This window comes from Mus musculus, chromosome 3 (assembly GCF_000001635.26).
Source record: "Mus musculus strain C57BL/6J chromosome 3, GRCm38.p6 C57BL/6J".
NCBI classification, from domain to species: Eukaryota; Metazoa; Chordata; class Mammalia; order Rodentia; family Muridae; genus Mus; species Mus musculus.
In genome coordinates this window covers 121,423,674-121,447,019 of record NC_000069.6, presented here as the reverse complement: position 1 = coordinate 121,447,019, position 23,346 = coordinate 121,423,674, and the positions used below count along the sequence as shown (strand labels likewise).

Below are 23,346 nucleotides of genomic sequence, written 5' to 3'. Positions count from 1 at the left end.
GTACAGAGGTCAAGTGGAGCTGCCCTGTAACACAGGGACAGCCTCACCTAGATACCGCAGAATATTTTTAACAGCCAAACACCAGGTATGAAATACCTCTTTTTACTGATATAGAAACCATACACACACACACACACACACACACACACACCCAGACATTATAGGTTATTGCCAGTCTTCTTGGCTACCCCCTAAAATTTGATGCTAAGCCCTAAAGACGCAACATAGAACATGGGGTAAGTCATAGAACACGGAAGAATCAAGCTGGCACTGACTGGAAGTCAGTCTCCTACTGGGAGAGAAAAGCAAACAGCAGCAAACAACCCTGAAAGCAACCGGCCTGGCAGGATATGACCACTGGTGAAACAGAACGGAGGCTGTAAGACTAAGCAAGCCCTCTCTGATTGGACTTAAGGCTCACTCCACACAACGTTACTCATGACTTGACAAGTCAAAACCCCCGGCTGCCTAAGTCAGAGATAAGAATCCCCCCCCCCCCCCCCCCCCCGCTAAATCTTCCTCGGCTGAATGAACACAGTAACACCCTAAGTTCCTAATAACATAGATAAACGCAGTCCCACCCTCAGAGAGATGCTTCTTTTTGCGCTTGGGACAGAGACCCACAACTGGTCAACGTGCACAGAATGAGAGTAAGTTGTAGAAGTGAAGGTAAGGAGACGCCCGCAGCAAAGCAGTTGCCTGGCAATGACAGGGTTATTGCACAGCTCAGGTGTCCCCGTGCTCAGGACTTGCCAAAATCCCAGCACGGAAGGCTTCATTCATGATGCCCCACTCCTAGTTACTGGCAAATGACAGATCCTGGCAAAATAAGAGTCATCTTCAGGGATGTGACCCCGGAGAGGCTCTACCAGGTGACCCTATACCCATGCCATTCAGACAGCACCAAGTGGACTCCTGGGTTTAAAAATAAAGCACGTGGGGCTGGGAGGGAAAGTGGTGGGCAGATGGGTGATGGACTTGATCAAAGCATAGCACAAATAAGAAAAAAACAAAACAAAAACACTTTAGCCAATACAATTTATTCACTATTGTTAACTTAAAAGCTTTATTAATTTTTGAACATAGGCTGAAATGACATTTTCTTCCTTATTGCCAAGCAAAAATAAAAAGCCAAACTAAAACAACCCAAAAAAACAATAACCCTAATGTTAGAATAAAGATACAGCCTACAGAAAGGAGGAAAAAAACCTTTGCTAGGTCAGGTGTGCTGGGGCATGGCTTTCGGCCCAGCACTTGAAAGGTAGAGATAAATGGATCCCTTGATGTCAAGGGCAACCTGGAGAGTTCTAGGCTCAAAAAAAAAAATCACAGTTAAGGGTATTAATATCTACACTATATAAATAGAATATATGAAGAACTTCAAATAAGTGAAACATCCAACATCATCCAATCTATAAACAGGCCAGGAAACAGGTCTAAGAGAAATATAAGCGGTCAATGTCTCAACAACCTCAGACATCAGGGAGACCCAATGAAAAGTGCTTTGAAATCCCACATCACTCCAGTTAGAGTAGCTGCCACCCGGAAAACAACTGATGACATATGACAAGAGGCAGGGGAAGGGAACCTTTTATACACGCTAAGGCCGGAGGTGTGGACTCCAGAGCCACTGGGAAATAAATCCAAAGCCGAAAGCAGAACTAATACATGAATGGACAAAAAGGTGGTACAAATAAATACACATTAAAAAGTGAAACCAGGAGCTGGAGAGGACTCAGTGGTTAAGAGCACTGGCTGCTGCTCTTCCAGAGGACCCTGGTCCAGCTCCCAGCACCCACATGGAAGCTCGCAACTGTCTGTAACTCCTGTTCCAGGGATCCAACACCCTCATACAGATATACTAAATAAATTATTAAAGAGGAAGGAGGGAGAGAGGGAGGGAGGGTAGGAAAGAGGGAGGGAGGGAGGGAGGGAAGGAGTAGCAGGTGTAATGGTGCACGCCCTTAATCCCAGCATTAGGGAGGCAGAGGCAGGTGGATCTCTGTGAGTTCCAGGCCAGCCTGGTCTACACAGTAAGTTCCACAATACCCAGAGTTACACAAAGAAAATCTAATCTCAATAAAACAGAACAACAAACAGAACAGAACAGAACAGAACAGAAGAAAGAAGCAAAGACCACAGAGCTGAGGAGAACCATGCCTGGCCAGTCAATGGAGCCTCCTCAGACGCTCGACAGCACAGGTTAAGGATGAAGACTGGGGAAAAGGCTTTTGGGGTTAACTGGGTCAACCTCCTCCTCTACCAGCCAGTGTCCAGCCTGTTCTCACTCTCCTCGAACATCAACTGTCTGTCCATCCTTCCTTCAGTACTGAGAACCCAACTCAAGGGCAACAAATTGAGTCACCGGCCTGTGTGCCTCTCCTCTCTGTGGAGCCTCTACCATCTGCCAGCCCGGCTCTCTGGTTGGGCAACTCCGAGAGCCTCTGGAGTGCAGGCCAATCCGGTGTGGCTCATCTTTAGTCCTAGCTTCAGACTCTACAACAGTATCTGTTTACAAAAGTTACGGTATGTAGGTATATAGAGCACACACATGGGGTGACAAGGGCAGAGAGAGGGTCCTGTGGGTGACAAACTTAGGACTCTTCAGAGCTCAGCCCACTCAACAGCTTCACTTCTTGGTACTAAACCTGGCAGAAATGGGAGACATTAGGAGAAAGGTTACGAGGATCAAGTGACAGTGACAGACAGGGTTAAGAAATGCCAGGTGAACTGTAATACATAAATCTCTCTTCATCGCCCCTCCCAACCTCACCCCCTTCCTCAAAGTAAGTGTTATCCTCTGCCAAATAAAACATAAAACACAGGAAAAAGATTCTCATCAAAACCACAAGCCCTAGGGGCTGTGCTTCCTCAGAGTAGAAAGAAGCAGCCACTACATCAGATAAAAAGCCTTCCAGCTGCTAAGAGGCAGCCCAGGACAGGCTGGTTTGTCACTGGAAGTCTTCAATAGGGAGAACAAAAGGTTTTAAAGACATCTCAGCAATGGACTAGAAACCAGCCCGGTGCTGTTTGGGGTAAGCGGCAAGCATTCAACAAGAATGCTGCAGCTGGCACACCTGAAGGCAGAGGGCTCGCTGTCATGGAAAAAGAGCTGCCTGAAGGCCACACAGTCCAGGCACACCTCAGAGTCTACTGAAGAGTGAAGGGCACTTTACTCCTGAATGAGCCATAGGGCTCTGAGTCAGGACCTCAGACACCAACATCCCTAGCAACTACAGGAGAGCCTTACATAAATAGCACAGCATTTACACAGTCCATGCATCTCCTGCATACTTTAATCACCTGTTGACTATTACCATGCCCACTACAATGTAAATGCTGTGTGTCCGTGTGCTGGTATATAGTTTCGGGAATGACAATGAAAATACATGCTTGCCAAACACACAATTTCTCTAATGACATTTTTGTTGTGGCTGATTCAATCAGCAGGTGCCTAGGCCACGAGTATAGGGAACCAATCAATATTCCCTTTTACAATAAATCATCACACCGCAATAAATAAAACTCAGAAGCAATATTGCAGGTCATTGTCTGTGGTGCTGATAACAGTCTCCCAATTTTCAGCCATGCTTGAATTCTCCTGGGGCTGTTTTTTGAGCTGCTCGGATGACTCGGCATAACCCCAACTATCTACCTAAAAATCACACTCGTGTGAGTATCTGGGGTGGTTTAAATGAGTAAGCCCCCAAAGGCTCATGTTTGAGAAAGATCAGGAGGTGTGGCCTTGCTGCTGGAGGTGTGTGTCACTGAGAGTGGGCTTTGAGGTTTTAAAAGCCCATGTCACCCTGTCTCTCTCAGTCTCTGTCTGCCCACTGCCTGTGGATTAGGATGGACAGGTCAGCCACTGCTCCAGGACCATAGCTGTTTCCTCACCATGATGATCATGAACTAGCTCTAAAACTGGAAGCAAGCCCCCAATTAACGGTTTTATTTTATGAGTTGCCTAGGACACAGTCTCTCCTCAAAATGATAGACCAGTAACAAAAACAAAACAAAACAAAAACAACAACAACAACAACAACAAAACCCAGCATCTGCCACGTGGTCTCCAGATTCTTCTTTCAGCTTCTTCAGTCTCCTTTTCTGTGTTCTGTGGCTAGGAAGCACACTTCAAAGGCAGACCCTGCCCTAGATGATTGTAGTATAGAAACCAAGAGTCATTCTATGGTGTGGGCTTGCTGGAGGAATTCCAAAGTCAAGGACAATCACATCTGTGGCAGGTTAACACAGTGATTGTCTAAAGAGCATCTCAAAGGTAGGCCTTTCCCTCAAAGGTACAGCCAGAACTTCAGGCCAGGGAATCCATCCCCAGATAGATTTGTTGTTAGTTTCCTGCTGTTGAGGTAAAATATCTGAAGCCAAAATTATTTTGGTTCATCGTTTCGGTCCATGGCTGCTTGGCCCTGTTGCCTTTGGGCCTGTGATGAACCAGAACACCGTGATAGGAAGCATGACACAGAGGAAATTGTTCAAAAGGAAGGGGCTGGGATGGATAGGCCACCAAGGGGAAGCACCTCCCCACAGTGAGGTCACTTCCTTCCAGTAAGCCCCATCTCCTAATGTTTCCTCCAAAATTCCGTCACCCATGTGGAGACAACCAAGCTTTCCACAGAGCCTTGCCAGGTTCAAAGTCTAACAGTCTGATAAACACAAGGACCCTAAGACTTGGTGATGTTCACGGACTGTGAAATCAGCAAGAAGCTAAAGCTTTAAAAATACCAAGAGGAACCTATCTCGTGCCTAAGCCAAGCAGCACAATGGACAGAAGGAAGCACACTCCAGCCTCTGTCTAGGGAAATGAGCTTTAGATGCTCAGGTGCAGAACACACATACTTAGGAGATGCAGATTTTGAAAGGGGACCCTAAATGGAGGCTGGCATCCCAGAACACACTAAGACTCAAACACTTCAGTTAATAAGGACTGAAAGAAACATCTCACTCAGTGAATAATGAAGTCCTGGAGGCAGAGTCGGCCCACTTTCTACTCCAAAAACAAGTGTATATATTACCGGTAGGAGAGGATGGCTGTCCTGGGGGGGATGGGGGACATCCGGTGAGAGCGAACAAGCACCTGGCAGAAGTCACATTCCAAGAAGAGCTGCCCAGGTCTCCTTCCTTGATGTAAAACAGGCACTTCATCTGTGGCTCAGAACTTCACACACAGTACACTAGTCCAGACAGTGACCTTCATCTCAGGGTCACATCAGTAGCCTCAAATTTAAAGATCTGTCTTGTGACTGAGAGACGCCTGCACCCGAGTGTTGCTGCGTTATCACAGGTGTGCGTCACTTCTCCTTGACCGGCCGATCTAGTAATCTTAGATGGCCCACTCAGGACGCGGTCTACAGAATACCTGGAAGAAGGTCAGCCAGGAGCGGTCACCGGGTCTCAGTGCTCTTCTGCTCAGGTAATGCGTGATCCAGAAACCATGGCGTGCTTAGAAAACTTAAACTGGGAGTCAGAAAGATCTCACTTTGTACAATAGGCAAATCATTCAAGATATATCTGAAACCCTGCCCCAGAGGTCTAGAGCGAAACAGTGCTTCCTCAATGAGCTGAGTTAGACTAATGTTCTCTTTGTGTAGAGATATAATTATTGTTTGTCTGGATCACCACAGCCTCAGGCGATACCCAAGGAAGGCACTGCTTACAAGAAACAGGTGTGAAGAGAGGAGGTGAACTATCAAACCGCCTACACTTATTATCAGCTAACCCAACAGAAGCCAAAATCCATTTGCCAAAGTACTGTCTAGAGCAGTGGTTCTCGACCTTGCTAATGCTGCAACCCTTTAATACAGTTCCTCATGTGTGGTGAAACCCCAACCATAAAATTGCTTTGTTGCTGCTTCATAACTGTAATTTTGCTACTGTTATGAATCAAATACAGAATATCGGGTAACCATTCCGCTGGTACCCTGGTTGGACCACATGCATCACAGTACTGTAATCCAGATGTATCCTAAGAGAGGATGACAAACTGATGTCAGTCTCTAGAAAGATCTAACCGAGTGGTAAAAGGATTAAAGAAATCGGACACAGCCAAGCATAGTGGCCCATGTTTATAGCCCAACACTTAGACAGAGGCAGAAGGATTACAAGTTGGAACCTAGCCTGTCTCAATGAATGAATGAATGAGTGTTCAATCAATCATACACACACAGCCTATTGTGAAAAACTGGGCAGCCAAGAGTGACTATACACACTCTAGGAGGGGGCTGGAAGTTTATGAGAGAGGTCAGCTATAATCTGAACGTTAACTGAAAGTTTATAGGAGAGAAAGCCAGTTTATTCTGAGGCACATGAGGAGGTTAGGGATACATACACAGGAGACCTAAGGAAATGGACTGAAAGCCAAATGGAAAAACCCCTGTTAGTGTCAATTAACAGAAAGCCCCCCTGCCAGAAGGCAGGCTGGAAAAGATGCTCTCTGATAACGGCTTCCTTGTCAATCTGAGAGATCTACAGAGATTTTACTGGAAGAAGGTCCCAGCTGAAGCCCTACTGGATGTCAACAAGGCTGCTTCTCAGATTTGCATTTTCTCTGTTCCCAGGGCAGGAACACACCTGCACCTTTTCACAGCACCTAATGCTGTCAGCTCCTCGCTGCTGTCCAGATTCGGGACCGTAGCCACCTCTGAGCCTACACCTGGGCAGCGCTAAAGTCTATGTATGTGAACTGTGAGAAGTCTATGTGAGCACCTTCTACAGTTTTGGGACAAGTATTCATCTCAAACATCTGTCGAGATCAACTGTGATTTGAGGAACCTCAGAAGCTTCATTACAGTTCCAAGAGCAAAGCCTTGGAAGCTCCCGGGTGACTGGGAGCTTGTCGGAAGCCCTCCTCCCAGGCGAACACTCTGTCACCCATGAGTTCCCATTAGTCACATGGTTCCCTATCAACTACTGAACTAGACCGCAAGAGGTTGGAGGCAAATAGCAGCACTTCAGTCAGCCCTAACATGGGACTCCGCCTGGGGACCCGGATCTGTTATCTCTGACTGTGAGTGCCTTTCTTACAATGGCATTGTGTTGTCCATTTGACAATGACAGCCCAACAAACCCAGCTGCAGATCTTGACTACTAGTCTCTAAAGGCAGCTTACAAGCTGGCCAGGGACGCATGCAAACGCACTACATGTGCAAGAAGGCTTGGCGTTCTCCCTCCATGAAAATGAGAGGACATCAAGTTCCCACTAAATAAATAACAGGATGGAATTTCCCATTTCCCTCTTTAAAAAAAGCTCCCCTGTGCCTCACGAAATGGCAATGGGAAGTGACATTTAGGGAGTGCCTCAAGCCTGGAGTGGCAGTGTGCTGTTGACATGAGCGTAGCCAGGTGAAACTCAGTCGCAAAGCCTTTTCCTGGTCCGAGTGCAAATGAGTGTGTGTGTGTGTGTGTGTGTGTGTGTGTGTGTGTGCAGTATAGCTTCCCTGTCCCACATTTACAATCTAAGGAGGCTCCCCGACAGAGACTGCTCCACTCAACCATCTTTACAAACCATGCCTCCTCTCCAAGGCCTGACACTATTACTGATGCTTTGGTGTGCAGACGGGAGCCTAGCATGGCTGCCCTCTGAGAGGCCCAACAAAGCAGCTGACCGAGACAGACGCAGATACTTACACCTAACCAAAGGACTGAAGTCAGGGGCCTCTGTGGTTGAACTAGGAAAAGGCTGGAAGAAGCTGAGAAGGAGGGAGACCCCATAAGAAAACCAGCATCTCAACTACCCTGGACCCCTGAGATCTCTCAGACACTGAGCCACCAACCAGGTAGCATACACCAGCTGGTCTAAGACCCTTGACACATAGACAGCAAAGGACTGCCTGGTCTGCCCTCAGTGGGAGAAGACTGTGCCTAACCCTTGAGAGACTTGAAGCCCCAGGGAGTAGGGAGGCTTGGCTGAGGGTGTGGGGGAACATCTTCTTGGAGACAAGGGGGAGAAGGAATGGGATGAGGAACTGTGGGAGGGCGGACTGGGAGGTGGGTAATGACTGGACTGTAAAAAACAAACCAAAACAAAAACCCATACCTCCTTTTTTATTGTCATATACCCCCTTTTCTGCATTCAACTGCATGCAATAACCCCACCTCTCTATTCAACTGCATAGACCGAGCACACCGAGCTTCCAGGCTCCTGTGGTTTCTCCATCACAGAGCCTAGTACACCCCATCCCAGCTTTTCTGTATGTGTGTTTGTCCTTTCTTCATTCTCTCATCAGACCTTAGCCAGGGTCTCCAGACCCAAGCTGTGTAAGGTCTTGCTAGAAACCCTAAGTTAATAAGCCCTGGCTGTCCTGGACTTGCTTTGTAGATCAAGTTGTCCTTGAACTCAGAGATCCACCTGCCTCTGCCTCCCAAGTGCTGGGACTAAAGGCGTGCGTGAGCCACAGCGTCCAGCTCTTTTTTCTTTTAATATGATAATGTGAAGAATAATAAATGTGCATGCCACCATGACTTGCACAGATGCTACTGTGGACAGGTTAGATGCATACTGGAGTTAAAAGCGTCTCGCTCACCACAGCAAAGGAGGAAATAAGATGCAGTTTCTTCACACACAAAAAAAAACCCCAAACACCTTGAACAGAGCCTTCCAGCGAGGATCTGACTAGAGGCTCCAGGACATCCCTATGAACAGTAAAGACAACTCACATTGTAGGTTGACTGTCACACAGTGCGAAGACACCCAAGAGGAACAGAGTCCTCGTGAACTGGAGCATCGATCAGAGTCCTTGTCCTGGAACAAAGGTCTCCCAGAGGTGATGTGACAGACACACGGGCACAGAACCCAAAAAGGAAATCCGACTTCCCCTCCCCTCCAGGTCAAGGGCCAGAGGAATGGGTGGAGGGAAAAACTCCCCAGACAGCAAAGGGGCCCAGCAGGACTTGGCTGAGCTAAACAGAGAGCAGTGTATTCCACACACCGGCCAGACCACCTTCACTCCCTGTGGCCTATGCTGCCAGCTCAGAAGCGCCAGGCCAGGCCAGGCCAGGCCAAGGCCAAAGTGACACCCCATTCTACCTAAGAACAACAACACTGCTGGCTAGTGCAGTCCACATCACCTCTATGTTTTAGGGTCCTCCACTTTCTTCCCTCCTTGCTAACCCTCAGCCCCACTCTGTCCGCAGCCTCTCTCTCACTAGCCCTTCGATGACCGCAGGCTCCCATGTTAACTGAAACAAGCTAAACCATTGAGCGACCCTGACGCCAGCCTCAAGCAATGAACTGTGTGTCGAACTGTGTGTCTCTTTCATGTCCAGCCAGCCCTCTCACTTCCTCTCTCTGTGCTCCTACCTGTTGGAGAAAACACTCCACCCTCACTCAGCCCCTCAAATGGTTAGCAGTGAGACTCAGCAGCCCAATCTAGGCCTGTCTCCAGCCCTCCTCCACTCCTTCCACTCCTCCTCCTCTTCTTTCTCCTTCTCTTCCTCCTCCTCCTCTGTAGCCTGGCCTGGGATTCCTCACCCTGGCCTACCCTGGCCTGCCCTCTCCAGGCTCCCTACCTTTCTTCTTTGCCCCTTAACTAAAGCAGAGGTCTGTAGTATCTGCATTCGTGCCAAACTTACTTCCTCTGCTGCAAACGGGAGATACTTAGTGGCTCTCATATCCCAGCGCAGCTGAGAATCAACATTCATGAACACGGCAGGAACTCCCTGAACGTCCCCCTTCTTCTTCTATACTTTGTTGGCCATTCCCATCAAGACACCGGAAGGCTCTTCACAGTCAGCAGCTGTCCCTCTGTATCCACAGAGACTAAACCCAGGGCATTCCTTCCCCGCCACAAATATCAAGATACCCAATGCTTAGGCCCCTTACCTAAAATGGCATTTTAAATAGTACTTGCTAGTAATCTACCACATCCTTCTATGACTTTTTAAATGTGTAGTACTGGAGATGGCTCACAGGGCTTCCTGCCTGCTAATTGGGCACTCTACCAACACATTAAATAAACCTCCAACCCCCTACTATACATTTAAACATCATCTTAGATCACTTATATTGCCCAATAGGAGTGCAAATGCTTTATAGATGTTGCTATCCTATACTGTTTAGGCAATAGGTGGCAAAGTTGGTGTACATGTTCATTACAGATGCAAACATTTCGGGGTTCACTTTCCATCCGGGGGTTGTTTGATGCCACAGATGTGAAGTTCACAGCCATAGAGGGCTGGCTACACATCATTACAGTTAATTAGCTGATACCATTTGATGGCCATTTAATATGGGGCCATTCCGATGCCGCCTAAGTATTACTTTGAGATTAAATTATTATTTATCAAATAATTTCTAGAGGAAGCGTCCTCACCCCTGCCCACTGTTGGGTCCCAAGCCTGGAAGGAGGAATAGTCAAACAGAGATTACAGATGTTGGTGACTCACCGTATGATAATAAAGAATTAAAGCATGTGCCCTGATCCCCAGCAGGGCACTCCTGCAGCTTTGGTTGGCTGGTTGTTGCTTGTCTGGCTGTATTTCTTTTGAGCTTTATTTATTTAGGTATGGATGGTCCAAGAATGGGTATATGTGTGTGTGCACCTGTGTACGTACACACAGTGACCAGGGGAAAGGGCATCGGGTGTCCTCTCTATCACTTGCCACCTATTCCTTTGAGGCAGGGTCTCTCTCTGAACCTGGACCCAGCATGTCACAGAGAGGCTTCTGCATCTGCCTTCCTCGTGCTGGGGTTACAGTCAGGCATTGTCACATGGGGACTAAGATGATCCGGAGCTCCAGACTTCAGGACAGCAAACACTCTTTACCAATGAGCCATCTCCTCAGCTCCCCCCCCCCCCCCCCCGTTGTCTGGTTTCTCAGGACAGGGTCTCACGTAGCCCAGATCGGCCTTGAAACTTATTATGTAGCCATAGATATCCTTGAATTCCTAATCCTTCATTCTCTACATTTGAAATACTGGCTTTCAATTGATTTAAATTAAAAAAAAGGGGGGATAGGATGACTGACTTTTTTATAAAATGAGAACTGCTTAATACTTACTATACATATGAGCGCTGTGTCCCGAGCTACATGCTTTCCCACAGAAGCATCTTTAAAAGAACTTTCCCAGGATGGAATCAGGGAATAAATCACAGAAGTCCGTACAACCGACCAGAGTTCAGCCTCCGGAGTATCTGAGTGACACGGGAGGTGAGGAGCCATGGAGACGGGGGAGAGGGATACAGGGTTCTTTCACTACTTTGCTCTTACAGCTCGGCACCGTTCCTATTCCTCACAATTATTTCATTCACCGAGCAAAGATTAAAGACTTAGAGCTTCTCGTCAGCAAGGGAGAAAGCGCAGGACACATCCAAAGACAGGGTGCCAAGCGGGAAGCTAGGCCCCAGGTCTGCCCAGAGTCTAAGCCATTTCTGCTTCCCTTCCTATCCCAGGTTGTAGCTAGTTCCTCTCAAAGCAGCAAGAGACGAGGACAGAGTATGCCTGGACTCCCAAGCCACTGAGGAGAGGGGAGGAAAGGGGGGTGCTCGGGCCCAGTAGTTAAAGAGATGAATCTGGGCAATACAGAAGACCCACCCACCTCCCTATCCCTCAGTGGCACTGTATCACGTGGATACACCAGAGCCTGTGGCCAGCTGAGAGCCTGGGGAAGCTGCAGTCTCAAGGGACAGTGCCAGCATTGGTTCAAAAGTTCACACAAAGATATTTCACAAAGATAGCTCAGATTGAAAACTATCCTAGTAGCCGCTCTGGAAAGTTAGACCCTTGCCATGGGTGTTTTGAATGGTACTATTAAAAAAAATTAACTACAGGCAAACGTCTAAAACAGAGTCTCTGGCCACTGAGAAGAAGGAGGACAGAGTAAGGGGATCAAGCCAGGAGAGGATGAGAAAAACTAGAGATGAAAAAGCAAGGTGTATGTCTGGGTGGGCAGCATGAGGGCTCATTCCTAATACAGCATCCAGGTTCTCTGCGGATACAGAGGGAAATCCCACAGCAAATGTCCAGGCCCACAACCTCACATCACCCTGAGGGATGCAGTTTTGCTGCTGATGACCATGGGGTCCAACAAGCTTATGAGGTTCGTGTACAATTTCTACACATGACAGGATACGTAGAGTGGCTGCTGCTGCTTTTCCTTTGGGGGAGGGGAGTGTGCCTATGTGTGGAAGGCAGAGGGCATCTTGGGATGTCATTCCTCAAGCTTCATCTACCCTCCCCTGTCCCCCTAAAAGGGCCTCTCACTGCTCTGAGACTTGCCAAGTAGGCTAAGCAACCTGGCCAGTGATCCCCAGACCTCTATCTGCCCGGCTCTGCTTCCTCAGTGCTGAGATTACAAGCGCTTTCTAACATATCCAGTTGTTCCTTTTTCCCATCGGTTTTTTTTTTGGGGGGGGGGGGCGATCAAACTTGGGACCTCAAAGCAAGCACTGAATTTATCCTCCCCACCCCCACTTTTTCCGACAAGGTCTCTCACACGTGGCTCAAGCTGTCCTCAAACTCACCATACAGCCAAAGATGGCTTTGAACTCTTGATCTTCCCGCCTGCACCTCCCAAGTGCTAGGATTACAGGCTCGTGTGGACATGCTGGGTTTATGCAGTGCTATGATTTAACCCGGGGCTTTGTGTACGCTAGGCAAGCAGCCTACCAGCTGATCTACGGCCTTTGGCTTGCTGCTGCTGCTTAAGTAGAATCATATGCCTGAACTAACCAACAGTAAGAGAGCTGCTACACATGGTATTAATTATTTTCTTCTCTCGGATTTCCTCCCACATGGAGCAAGAGAAGGAGAAAAGTACAACAGTGAGGCTCAGTCCCTACGCACTAGCTGAGCTGGGAGCTGGGAGTTAAAAAGACAGATCTGAGAGGAAGAGAAACAAGGGTTGCTTCTTGCTACATTCTAGCTCCCAGTTCTCTGGCCTTCCTTCCCACTGTAGATGCTCCACCCAAGAGGCACACCCACTCCCTACAGCTTCCCAGTTCCTGCTCAGAAGGAAGATGCAGATGCTCTCCCCTTCCCTCACAGGCAAAACTGGGCCAGAAAGGAGCAGAGGTCTGGGGCCCTCTGTGGGGGGCGATGGGGAGAAGGATGCTACAGGAAGTTCTGGACGAAGATCCAGGGACCCACCACATCCCTGATGAAAAAGGCAAAGGGAGGCTTGGTGAAAGGGAGTCTTGGCGTTCTGGCTCACTTCCTACCAGAAGCCTGAGAGACAAAGGAAAGCTCAGCCTTTGGAGACAGGATCAACATCTACAAGACAGAACTGACCCTAAGCAGCCAGTAAAATGATTGGCTAGTCAGCAAAATGGCCAACATCTATACTGTGTGAGCTTTGGGCTCCAGGCATTTTTCTGAACACTCGACACGAGTGATCCTGGTCAGAGATTTCTCGAACCAACCTTGTAATGCTCAGGGTTACATCGAACTTACTTGCCCAAAGTCCAGGTCGTCTTAAAGAACGGAATTCAAACCCAGGCACCCTTTCTTCACTGATAGCTTTATCACTCACTGACAGTACCAGGAGGCCTTTCAAGTGCTGAGGAATTCATTTATTAAATTTGCAAAATATATTTATATTTTTACAAGAGTGAGTCCTCACAAAACCTAGATGTACTTCCCCTTCCCAGAAATACTTACCTAAAAATTTGAGGATACAAGAAGACAGGCCTTAACAGTCAAGAGCTCATGTATGGCTGAGTTTAGAGGTAGAGAGAACCAATGCACACAGTATATGGCTAAAGTCAAGAACATAGGGCCTGCCCCACAGTAAAGGCAAACCACAAACTCTCCCTGAAAAGGAATTAAGATGGATACAATGATAGGGGAACAAAACCCAAAACCATCCAATTGTGCTTTAAAAGAGAAACATATAGTCACAAATATTAACAACTATGAATACAGTGAATGGAGTGCAGAGAGAAAGCTCACTAAACTTACATGCCGGTAACACACCCACACAAGACAGGGAGAAACTCATTAATTCTCATGTCCTCATTGGACGGTAAACAAGCATACAGGATGGGCAGGCAGGCAGGCAGGCAGGCAGGCAAACACACACACACACACACACACACACACACACACACACACACTCATACTGGAAGCACTGGCAATTTTTTCCTGTTCAGCCTGTTTCTGAAATCCAAAACTACAGGCAGAAGCTGACAATATAATGTTCCCAAACTGTGAAAGGCCACAGGACAGTTAGCATGTTAAGAAAGTGTTCCAGGGCTGGAGAGATGGCTCAGCGGTTAAGAGCACTGACTGCTCTTCCAGAGGGCCTGAGTTCAGTTCCCAGCAGCCACATGGTGGCTCACAACCATCTGTAATGAGATCTGACGCCCTCTTCTGGTGTGTCTGAAGACAGCTGCAGTGTACCAGTGTACTCACGGACATAAAATAAATCTCTAAAAAAACAAAAGTGTCCCAGGGTAGGTGTGGTACCTCTCCTATTCTTGGGAAATGCATCTTCTTTATGTTTTGGTCAAGATGAGGGGATGGGAGTGAAGAAACACAAACTAGCAGACAAACCTCAACAATTAGTCCCCTCCAGCAGCAAAGACCCTGCTGTGGCTGGATAGCCAGACTGTTCCATCTCTGGGAGGTAGCACTGGTCAGAGGGGACCTGCTAGAGGGGCTCTCCGCTATTTCCCTCTAACTGGGAGTTCAAGAAAGAGCTTCCCCTAGGAGATAATCCCCAAATTAGTAACAAAGATGTTATTATTTTAGTGGTTAAGTCTTCTGTGTATACACAGAACAAATGCTTTACAAAACAATGGCCAGGGTGAGGACACACTTCTTTACGAAGTCTCAGCCCTTGAGAGGCAGAGGCAGGTGGATCCCAGTGAGTTCCAGGCAACCTAGTCTACATAGCCAGGTCCAGGCCTGCGTAGTCAGACCCTGTCTCTGTTGAGACAAACAAAACAAACAAAACAAAAACATCTAAGCCCTTCAAAAACATCAGACCTGCACAACAGCGTTGTCTTACAGGGGAGACTATCCCGAGGGGCTGATTTCCAGCTGTTAGAAGACAGCAAAATCTATTCCTGATACATTCATTAGATCGATACATATTTACAATTTTTCGAGATATGTTTCCTTTTTTAAAAAAAATGTTATATTTGTTTGTTTGTTTTTCAAGGCAGGGTTTCTCTATGTAGCCTTGGCTGTCTGGAACTAGCTCTGTAGACCAGACCTGCCTCCAACTCACAGTGATCCTCCTGTCTCTACCTTCCGAGTGCTGGGATCAAAGGTGTGAGCCACCTCTCAACTTTTACTTCTTTCTTTCCCTTTTTTTTTTTTAAAGATTTATTAATTTATTTTTATTTGTATGAGTACAGTGTAGCTGTCTTCAGACACACCAGAAGAGGGCGTCAAATCTCATTACAGATGGTTGTGAGCCACCATGTGGCTGCTGGGAATTGAACTCAGGCCCTCTGGAAGAGCAGTCAGTGCTCTTAACCGCTGAGCCATCTCTCCAGTCCTCAGCTTTCATTTCTTAAAATGAGAATTTTATTTAGTTTCACAGCAACTCTAATATTATCCTCAAAAACACCTACTACAGACCTTGAGATCCATCCCTGAATAAGATGCAGAATTTAATCTCTGACAGGAAGAAATAGACAATAACAAATTTTTTTTTGTGAGAAATTAACTTTAACTTCAGTACTTTAAGGGGGAAAAAAGTTAATCCCAGCTACACATTTTTTTTTAACTGTGAATCTGGTGTGCCAGATGTGGTTTTTATCATCATCATTCTTTTCCTTTTTGAGACAGGGTCTCTACTACATAGCTATGGCTGTCCTCAAACTCAGAGAAATCCACCTGTCACCGCCTCTCAGGTGCTGAGATTAAAGACATGACAATTTATACCAGAGTCACCTAGGAGATCCTCTGATCCAGGCCACCCTGAAAAGCAGTTGTCTGTTCAAAAGGCATAGAACAGACAGCTGCAAGCAAGGATGTCGTGGGTCCCAGTCCTCATTTTAGTATGTGACTGTTTAGCTTACTTTTAAGTGACTTAAAAATTTAGTAGTGAGTCTTCCAAAGTGGCTTTTAGCTACTTGGGAGTACTACTGGGTGTGATCACAAAGATTCTTCAAGTAACTGGTTTGCTGAAAGCAGGCTTTCCAGTGGCAACAGAAGGCTGTGAGGATAACACACATTCCCATCTCACGTTCCTATCTCATTCTTTCTTAACACTCAGCCTCCACCAAGAAAGCCCATGGAGGCAAAGCCACTGCGGCACCACACCCTTCCAATCCAGCTGGTTCCCTCCCACCTCTACCCAGAGAGCTATAGGGTCTGAGACATCCGCCCCAGGCCAGCTTTCCTGGCTCCAACATTTTGTTTAGACCCAACCATCAGGAAATGTTGCTCTTCCTTAGAGGATCTGTTGGTTTTACTGTGTTTTCAGTTTCTTTTTTTCTCTTCTAGTCCACACAGAGCCTGTTTAACTGGGACAGTATCTATGAGGGAATCCATCCTCCCTCAGGGGTCCCCTTCTACTCCCAGGGCCCCCTTTGGATTCAGTGGAGATCACTGGCACTGATCCTTTTATTGTCTCTTTCTTTTATTGTTATTTAAAGACTGGCCGGGGGCTGGAGAGATGGCTCAAAGGTTAAGAGCACCATCTGTTCTTCCGAAGGTCCTCAGTTCAAATCCCAGCAACCACATGGTGGTTCACAACCATCCGTGATGAGATCTGATGCCCTCTTCGGGTGTGTCTGATGACAGCTACAGTGTACTTACATATAATAAACAAACAAATAAATAAAATAAAAGAGAAAAGACTGGCCAGTTACGGTGTGTGCATATCTGTAATCCCAGCTCTCAACTGGGAGGCGGGGGCAGGATCAGGAGTTCCAGATCATTCTTGGAAAATGAATTCAAGACCAGCCTTAACTCAGTGATAATCAGTCTCAAAAAAGCAAAGCAGAAACAGCGAATGTGTTCGCAACGCAACAAGTCTATTTTTTTCTAATCCAGGTTTTCATATTTTCTTGCCGCCACCCCCCCTGCCCTTTTAAAGAAGCTTATATGTTTCTGCAATGCATTGGCATCTTTCCAGATAAATGTTATTTTCAAAGATGCTGCCTAGGAATTTTACTGATTGTAAGTATTTAAGATCAAAGATTCCTTCAATCCACTAGTGGACTGCTTTCACCAGTATAAGCTTTGGGATACAAAGTGGTTACTTAAGAGAGCAGACAGACAACTCAAGAAAGGAAACAGCCAACAAGCCCCTCTGACTAAGAGCTGACACTCACAAGACAGTCACTGAACAATAGAAGCAGCCGCTCCTCCAAGACAACGTATTTCAGGGATGGTAATATTTTCTTCCACTTGGTTGATCGGGATGCCAACAGACAGCCCACATCATCAGAAGCAGGAACTGGCCAAGGGGGACCTAGAATTTACATCTGCTGAACTCTTCACTCCACACTACCTCCTCAAGACTTAAATGATATTTTAAGACACAAAATTAGGGGGACTGGAGCTACAGTTAAATACTTACAAGTACTGTTGCTCTTGCAGAGAACCTGGGTTAGATCTTACCCCCCCCCCCCCCAACCAGGACCGACCTGGTGGTTCAAATCCTCAACTCCAGCTCCAGGGAATGCAAAGCCCTCTTCTGGCCTTCAGAGGCAGGCACTGTAGGCCCACAGTACACGTACATAGATGCAAACAAAACACCCATACACACAAAATGGTAAAACAAAATTCTGGTGTTTAATCAAGTCATAAATTACACATGATAAAAAAAAAAAGCAGGCGTGACTGTAAAGATATAATGTCAAATCCGTGTTTCCGTACATCCTATCCTTTTTGTCCAACAATCCTACACCCTTGGCCAAAAACCAACATCTCATTCAAGCATGAAGATTTGGTTTCAGGGCCCAGAACAGATGATAAATATCATTACAGGAATCGTTACAATGTCAAGTAGTAACAGGTGGATGACCGAAATAGGGGATGGGCGGGGGCAGGCAACCGGTCCTGGGGTTGAACCTAAGTGCTTAACTAAGACACTGCTTGTTGAAATTCTTAGAATACTCTAAGTTTCTTCAGTGACCTTGGGCCAGTCACACCCTGATCAGAAAACCCAGGGGTGCTCCCACATCACAGAGCACCTCTTCTGGGGAGATCAAAAGGAATTTTTAGGAAAGGGTCCTGGGTGACACCCCTACATAAATGAATGGGGATGTTTCGTTTTATTTCGTTCTTTTAAATGGGCTTGGCGTTTAATCCCTCCAGCCTTAACAACATTCCAAAGTGTCTTAAAAAAACTGAGGAGTTGCCGGGCGTGGTAGCTCACACCTTGAATCCCAGCACTAGGGAGGCAGAGGCAGGTGGATTTCTGAGTTCGAGGCCAGCCTGGTCTACAAAGTGAGTTCCAGGACAGCCAGGGCTAGACAGAGAAACCCTGTCTCGAAAACAACAAGAAAAAAAACCAAAAAACCCTGAGGAGTTACTGTTTCCAACTCTTACAGTTACAGTGATCCATCCAGCCTGAGTCTCTGCATTTCCTGGAGTTGTTGGCTCAATATGAACTACAAGGGGGAGAAGCAATGACTCCAGTCAGCAAAAAGAAAGCCAGCTTGGATACCAAGAACCAGGAAAAGTCAAGTCACTTGTAGGGCTGCCAAAGTCACCAGTCCCTCATTTACAATGCAAAGGTAAAGAGACTCAGTGGGCGCCAGAATCCCAGAGGGAATTGCAAATCATGCGCCCAGCGGCACCGGGCACAAACCACCCAGTTCTCACACGCCAACGCCCTTAACTTCCTAAAGCTGGAGCTATAAACTTCGAAGGACCGCTATTTTGCAAGAAAGTTTTCAGTTGGTGAGTGCTGTCGTCCAAACTAACTTTTCTGCCTCTTTAGGAAAACTTTTATACAGACAAAACATTTGAAAAGGTTAAAAACCCCCAAAGATTACAATTTTTGAACACAGAATAAAATTTAGTCCCTAGCTTCAAAGACTGTTTAGAATCTTCTAGATGAACTACAAAGGGGTGCGCTAGATACATCAGGAAAGAATAAACCACTCTCGCTTGGGTCTAACAACGGTACGCTTCATTACTTCTATGAAATTCCCTTCACACCCCAGCCACCCGCAACTCCAGGGGTGTTCGTAGCCCTGATGATGCCAAACTATTCTACCGGAGGTGGGACAGCTTGGTGACAATCCTGACATGCTTCGGCTCCCGGGAAGTTAATGGGAATTAAACCACAGCAGCCCTCCTTTGTGGCGCTTTGGCCGGAACAGCAAAAGGGAGACAATGAGCGGTCTGTGCGCAGTTCCACGCCGATTGGCTGGTCACCCCCACTCCCCGAAACCCCTGATGTCATGGACTTGGAATGCAGGCAGGGAGGAAGGAAAGAGAGGATTTGGGGAGGGGGGCGCCTCTCATCTCTTTTCCAGGCCAAAAGTCTGAAAGATAAACCCTGGTGCATTCTTGAGATGAGTACACAGCAAAGCAACGCAGCCAGATTCCAATCACTCCAAAATTGCAACCCGCCACAGCAAATAAACCTCGAACAAAAGCGACCCTGCCGAGATATCGTGACAATTCAACGCGCTGCAAACTTCTCAGGATTGCATTTCTAAGTCTCTCATCTACAGCTGATCCGGCTCGCAGGCTGCGCGTTCAGGCTTTGTCTGGGCTTCCCGCACCAGCGGCGATTGCATCAAGGCACCACCGACGGGCTCCCTTTCCGCCCGCGGGTCCCAGGGGTCGGCGGGACACTCTCCCATGGAGGAGGAGGAGGAAAGGAACAATGAGGGGCCCGGGTTGGCCACGTAACCGCCCAACTTCGCTTGTGGGAGGAGGGGGCCAGGATGGAATGGGAGGAGACGCAGGGTCCCGCGGCAGCCCCAGCCCAGGCGGATGGCGGGGGCGGCAACTCCCGGAGACCCAGCCGTAAGGCAGGGCCCCGCCTAAGGGCCACAGGCCACTCAGGAGCGCCCCCTTCCCGGAGGGGCGCACCCTACAGCCTTGGAGCGGGCCCTGCGGCGCTGCGGGACTCCAGGCGTCCGGGAACCCCCACCGCCCGCCGGGGCCGCGGCGCGGGAACAAAGCCAGCACCAACGCGTGCGAGCCAGGCTCCGCGAGCCGAGGAGCATCTCTCTCTCCCGCAGCCTCGACGTCTCTCCGCGGCGGCTCCCAGCGCCCCCACCGCCGCGGCAAACCCCCAGCCCGCCCGCGCGCGTACCTTGTTCTTAACTTCGGCGGAGAGCCCGTAGGAAGGGCCCTTGTTGAAGTGGGTCATGGCTGTTTGGACGACTGGAAGAGTTCTAGCGGTCAGTCACCCTCGGTGTCCCTGCTCTTAGCCCCAGCGGCGGCCGCGCGGGTGATGCACGAGCTCGCTCCCCTGCGCGGCGCCGGAGAAGCCCGAACGCCGCAGACGGACGCGGATGATGCTTCGAGGTTCGCTAGGACTCGAGTCCCGCGGAGGCTCCGGGTCGCTCTGGACTGGGACCGGCTGCCCTGCTCGCTGCCCGCTCCGCGGCTCCGCACGCTCTGCCCCCAGCCTGGTCTCCCCCCACCCACCCCCGGGCCTCCAGGGATTGGCCGGCGAGCCCGACCAATGAGCGCCGCCTCCTCCCCCCTCGCCTGCTCCAAGGCTTCCCGGCCAATGGCAGCGCGGCGGGCGCGGCGCTCCCTCCCGCGGGGTCCCAGCCCCCGGCCCCGCCCTCACGCCACCTAGGACCTCGGCGCCCCTCCTCCCCGCTGGTCAGCGGGCTGCGACCGCCCCGCCCCGGCGCCTAGGGGCTTCTCAGCCGCCTTGGTTCTCATCAACTCCCAGGCATCTGTGGCGCTCCGACGGTGGAGGGGGACAGGAAGCTCCCCGAGCTGGCCCGCCGCTGACCGGCCACTCCATCCGTCTCCTCCCGGGCTACAGCGCGCCCAGATGTTGCGCTGGAAACCCGGGGAGCAGCCTTCGAATCCACGTGCCAGGCCGGGGGCGGGGGGGGGAGGCCTGCGTGGACATCTGCCAAGTCTCCCTCCCCACGCAGCTGCCGCACCTGTGGGGCTGACCTCTGCCTCGGTCAACGCTCTTTGCCAAAGTCCTGCTCATCCTGTCTAAACTTTGAATGCAGAGCGAAAGAAATTGGGAAAGTGTTGTGGCACAGCCAGGTTTTGGGGGGAGGGGGTACAGCTTTTTGGGTCCTTTTCTGGAGTCCCACCAGTTGCCCTTGGCAAGCACCTTCACCGGGGGTTCAGCCAGCCCAAAAGGCTAGGTAGTTTATTTGTTTTTAATTAGAGGACTGCCTTGACTGAGAAGTCTACCTGCTTTGGTTTGTTTTTTAATCTCTTTGAATCAGCACTCTGTATTCTTTTCCGTCCCCTTTCCTTTCTTCTGATCTCAAAGGCAAACTGATAGAGGAAAGGTGAGAACAGAGAGCACGCTGTCCCCTGCCTGTGTTCCTGGCACTACACTGGGCTATATGTCTTTGAAAGATTAGCTCATTCACTTTCCCAAAACTTACTCGGTAGACTTCAGATCCGTTTTAGTGGCTTGAAGGCTGCAACTCAGAGATTCCTAATAATGACAGCTATCACTGCCTCCAGAGTGTCACCGCTTGCCTTGGTGTCTTGGGGCACATCTAGGACAGGTTTTAGTCCTCTGGGTGTCAGTATGTTGGTTTATGTTTCCCAAATACAGCTGACATTCCAGAAGAGACTACAGGACCAGGGTCAGCCACTTGCATGGAAAAGAGAAGCCCAAATAGCCCAAGTTGAACCTTTCTGGGATAGAAATAAGGGAGTGTGGCATAGTGTCTCAAGCACTCTATCCCAGCACAAAGAGGATTGCTGTGTTGGGATAGAACCAGAGGTCTGCCTAAGCTACAGAGAAAAGAAAAAGGCACAGAATTTCTGTCAGCTGAAAGAATTTTTCATCAACGCTATAAGGTGCAATGTGATAGAGCAGTAACGAGTCAAATGGGCAGAAACGTGAAGTAACTTCCAATGATTTACTGATTGCTTCTGAAGGTACTCAGAATAATTAGGGCATTCTTTCCGCAGAAAGATGATGCAGCTGACCCAGTATGATGATACAAGCAGTTGGGGCTGTTTTTCCAGTCCTGTGATAGTGGCTCTCTGTCATCCACAAGACCAAACCCACTTTTTAGAACCAATACTTGAGCCAGATATGAAGTCGAAATTACAACCCTCACCCCCCCACCCCCAGCTCTCCTTTAGAATCCCAAACCTCAGGGCTTCTGTTTGGCCACAGTGGGTAAGGAATGGTGGTCAGTGTCACTTGGCTAGCCTAAATCGTACTTGGTAGAATGCATGGGGGCGTTATTCAGTTCTGTCATCAAAGGCGTGGTTTCTAGTACTTAACAGGGTTGTCTTTAAGGACTACCGAGTTTCAAAGGTTCGTAATGTGAAATGATACTGCCAGTTGATAGTGGCAGCAGTCACAACGATGGAAATTTAACTCGCTGCTGGGAGTGAGTAGTGCTGTGTTCAAGAGTGAATGTGGAGGCGGGTATGAGGGAGCTCTCCTTCAGTCCTAGGGCCCTCGAGGTAGAGGTGTGTGGATCACTGTGAGTTCAAGACCAGCCAGTGCTGGTCCTAAAGAAGGAAAGAGAGGGGAGGGGTGTAAAGACTTTTAGAATTGGGTTAAGTGGGCCAAGAAATATCTGTGGTAAAGGTGCCGGATGCATAGCCTGACGACTTGAGTTTCCAGAGCCCACATGGAGGAAGAAGAGAGCCAATTCCATCAAGTCATCTCCTGACCTCCACTTGAAAGCAAATAAGTGAAATTTGAAAAAATAAAAATAAAAATTGAGAGTAATTGTTAATTGAGGCAAGACTGTTGAACAACAACAGATAAAGTACATTTTGAGACACACACACACCCTCTCCATAAAACACATCACAACCAGAGAATGGATATAGCCATCACCCTTCAGCCTTCTTTAACTTAGCAAAATTATCTTGAGGATGGGCAGGATGGCTCAGTGGGTAAAGCTCTTGCCAACCAAGCCTTACAGCCAGAGTTCAATCCCTGGAACCCACTAAAGCTGGAAGGAGAGAACAAACTCCTGTCCTTTTGACTCCGTAGGCATGCTGTAGACACTCTGAGAATAATTTTTAAAAAAACAGAATTTCAAATCGTTACATCCACTCACTTTGTATGCTATATCCTCAGCGCATCCCTTTTTATTATTTAGTAGTAGTTCAGCACAGAGAGCCACCCTGTGTGCTGATGATGTGCCTCCTGGCTGATGAATCTTTTAGTTGATTACAGTTTGGCGCCATTACAAATCTTTCTTTGTGCTTTGACTTCTAATGAAGTTCCATCCCAATAAACCCATAGTAAATTGAAAATATCATAAATTGAAGTAAAATTGT

General features: G+C 48.3%; 1 protein-coding gene across 1 annotated transcript in view; it reads right to left on the bottom strand.

Annotated features, from left to right (window-relative positions):
- The window catches only part of Cnn3 (calponin 3, acidic), a 31,665-nt gene extending 11,186 nt beyond the window's left edge, over window positions 1–20,479 (bottom strand). Inside the window, exon 1 of the mRNA NM_028044.2 lies at window positions 20,192–20,479. Coding sequence (NP_082320.1) covers window positions 20,192–20,248 — 57 coding nt within the window. The 5' untranslated portion in view covers window positions 20,249–20,479. The remainder of the gene's footprint in view (window positions 1–20,191) is intronic.
- Window positions 20,480–23,346: the final 2,867 nt, after the last annotated feature.